At 28.4% G+C, this 2,368-nt stretch overlaps 1 protein-coding gene across 1 annotated transcript; it reads left to right on the top strand.

Annotated features, from left to right (window-relative positions):
* Positions 1-1,428: 1,428 nt before the first annotated feature.
* LOC145842536 (DNL-type zinc finger protein-like) lies at positions 1,429-2,036 on the top strand. The gene has a single exon (XM_082949996.1). The coding sequence runs from the start codon at positions 1,435-1,437 to the stop codon at positions 1,894-1,896; it is 462 nt and encodes a 153-aa protein (XP_082806122.1). The 5' UTR covers positions 1,429-1,434; the 3' UTR covers positions 1,897-2,036.
* The last annotated feature ends 332 nt before the right edge of the window (positions 2,037-2,368 follow it).

Below are 2,368 nucleotides of genomic sequence, written 5' to 3'. Positions count from 1 at the left end.
TCAATTTGACACAAAAAGTCTAGCATATAAATCAAAAATTTTGTCCTCATCAATTTTTTTAAAATTAAAAACAAATTTAAAGTAGCTCTTTAGTATGTTTCCAATATTGTTATTTTACTTAAGACAGTTTTTTACTTGCTGAATTCCTCCTGATGTATTTTCAAAAACCTAGAAGAAATTCAGAAAGAAATAGCTTTTATGTGAGGTCTACTGTTAATTAAAAAAAATTAAACCCCTTATGGCCTAAATTAACTCTCCAAATTAGCATGAATAAATAGTTTTCATAATATGCCTATTGAAAAATTTTGATAGTTGCTTGATTTTGTTGAAGTGGTTCACTGAATAACTAAATTGAGAATTATACAAGATTCTATTTTGTTTTCTTATATTTTTGTTGTTTCTTTTGTTTTATTCCTCAAAATCTTTCCAGTATAAGTTTTTTATTTTATCTTAATTTTTTGATCATTAGTCATTAAATGTGTTTTGTCTTTAAGCTATCTGTCTATATATATATTTTTTTTTAACTTTTTTTATCTTAGATGGTATGATTCCTTCAGAAAACTAACATTGGTTTTTTGAAAATTTCAATGCTTAAATTTTTTATGGTTCTACAAAAAAAAATTATTACAAAATCCTGGGTGTTTTTAGGGCAATTTTAGGAAATAGTGAGGGTCATATAACTCAAAATGCAATGGTGAAACTACACTTAATTGTTTTCTCTGTCCAAAACATATGAAATGGAAAGGTAATATAGAAAATTAAAGTATTTTAAGTTGTTGAAATTAAACTATTTTTATTGGATTTTAGGAGCAAATGATATGCTTTTTATTTTAAAGTAGAACATCTAAAAATTTATTATTTCAAAAACTTATCTTGATTTTTGATAGCCAGTCATGCTATACTTATGAAAAACAAAATAAAGATTAGTTGTAACATTAATAAGTGTTGTAGTTGATTTTTATAGCTATTTAAATTTTTTTTTTAGCAGAAAGTAGCAAATACTTGTTGCATTATAACTAACAAATTGTAAAATACTTAAATAAAAAAAAAGGAAAACCAGTTTTAAAAACAAAAAATATTTCTCTATCTAGCTATTTTTATTAGCTGTTTTTATTTTTGTTATGTATAATACTGCTTGAAATCCTAATTAGCCAACTGTGTACTATTATAATGTTGTACTAAACAATCTATATTTTATTATTAAAATGAAAAATCTTTTACTTACATAACTTTGTAATTTGTAATATTTTCCTTTAAAAGTTATCATCAAGTTTTGGTTAGCATTTTTTATACAATTCAAAATCTGTCCTGTTTATAAGTTAAGTTTTATATTGTTTATTTTTGAAACTTAACACTATATTTTGAGTAATTAGTATTTGCCCTACAAACATTGTAAATATTTTAAGCTGCTATACCTTGCAGATTTATCAAATAATGTTTTTAACCAGAAGAGCTTTGCTTTTGTCTTCCGCCAGACTACTGCCAAGCTCGGGAGCAAGAAAGCTGCCACCACAGCAACCCAAAACCGCAAAATTCCTCAGAAAAACCCCTCTGCTGCCGAACCACCATGGCTTCAGCAAGCTTTACTCCACCGAGCAAAAAGAGCAGATAAAGATAAACCTGGACAAGTACAAGCTGGTGTACACGTGCAAGGTGTGCGGCACGAGGAGCGGCAAGGAAATTTCCAAGAAGGCGTACCACGAGGGGGTGGTCATCGTCAAGTGCCACGGCTGCGGCAACCATCACATCATCGCCGACAACCTCAAGTGGTTCAGCGACCTGGACGGGATGAGGAACATCGAGGAGATCATGGCTTCCAAGGGTGAGAAAGTGCGCAAGATTGAGAGCAATGGTGGTGGCACGGCGGAGTTTGTAAATTTGCTTGAATCCAAATAAACGGGTTTTGCATTGGAAATTGTGAAAGTAATTGAAAATGCTTAGACCAGCAAAGGACAGTTTGTACTTTTCTTTATTTAAACAAAGGTGCTTACTAAATTTTTCTAAAAGTTTGTTGTATGTTTGCAAAAAAATTAAAGAGTCGTTTAGGTAATTTATAGTTTACTTTAGAAAATCAATTTAAGTATTACTATTTTATTTTGTTGTTTATATATTTTACTAAATTGAAATTCTTATAATTTTTTTTTTTAATTTTTGATTTTTTTGTTGTAATATGGCTTCAAACTGAGAAACTGAAAGCCTGTTAGATTTTTATTGTATTCTAACCTTTCAAAAATAAAATTATATTAGAATATTTTGTTAATTTAAGAGGAAGTTATAACAAATTCAGTTTCTAAAATTTACGAATTCTACTTTAGTATTGTGATTTTAATAGCTGAAGTTATTAGTTGTGATCAAATTAAACTAAATT

Source organism: Thalia democratica, chromosome 8 (genome assembly GCF_965202585.1).
Source record: "Thalia democratica chromosome 8, ktThaDemo2.hap1.1, whole genome shotgun sequence".
NCBI classification, from domain to species: Eukaryota; Metazoa; Chordata; class Thaliacea; order Salpida; family Salpidae; genus Thalia; species Thalia democratica.
The sequence above is the reverse complement of the archived record's forward strand: the minus strand, read 5'-3'. Positions and strand labels throughout refer to the sequence as shown.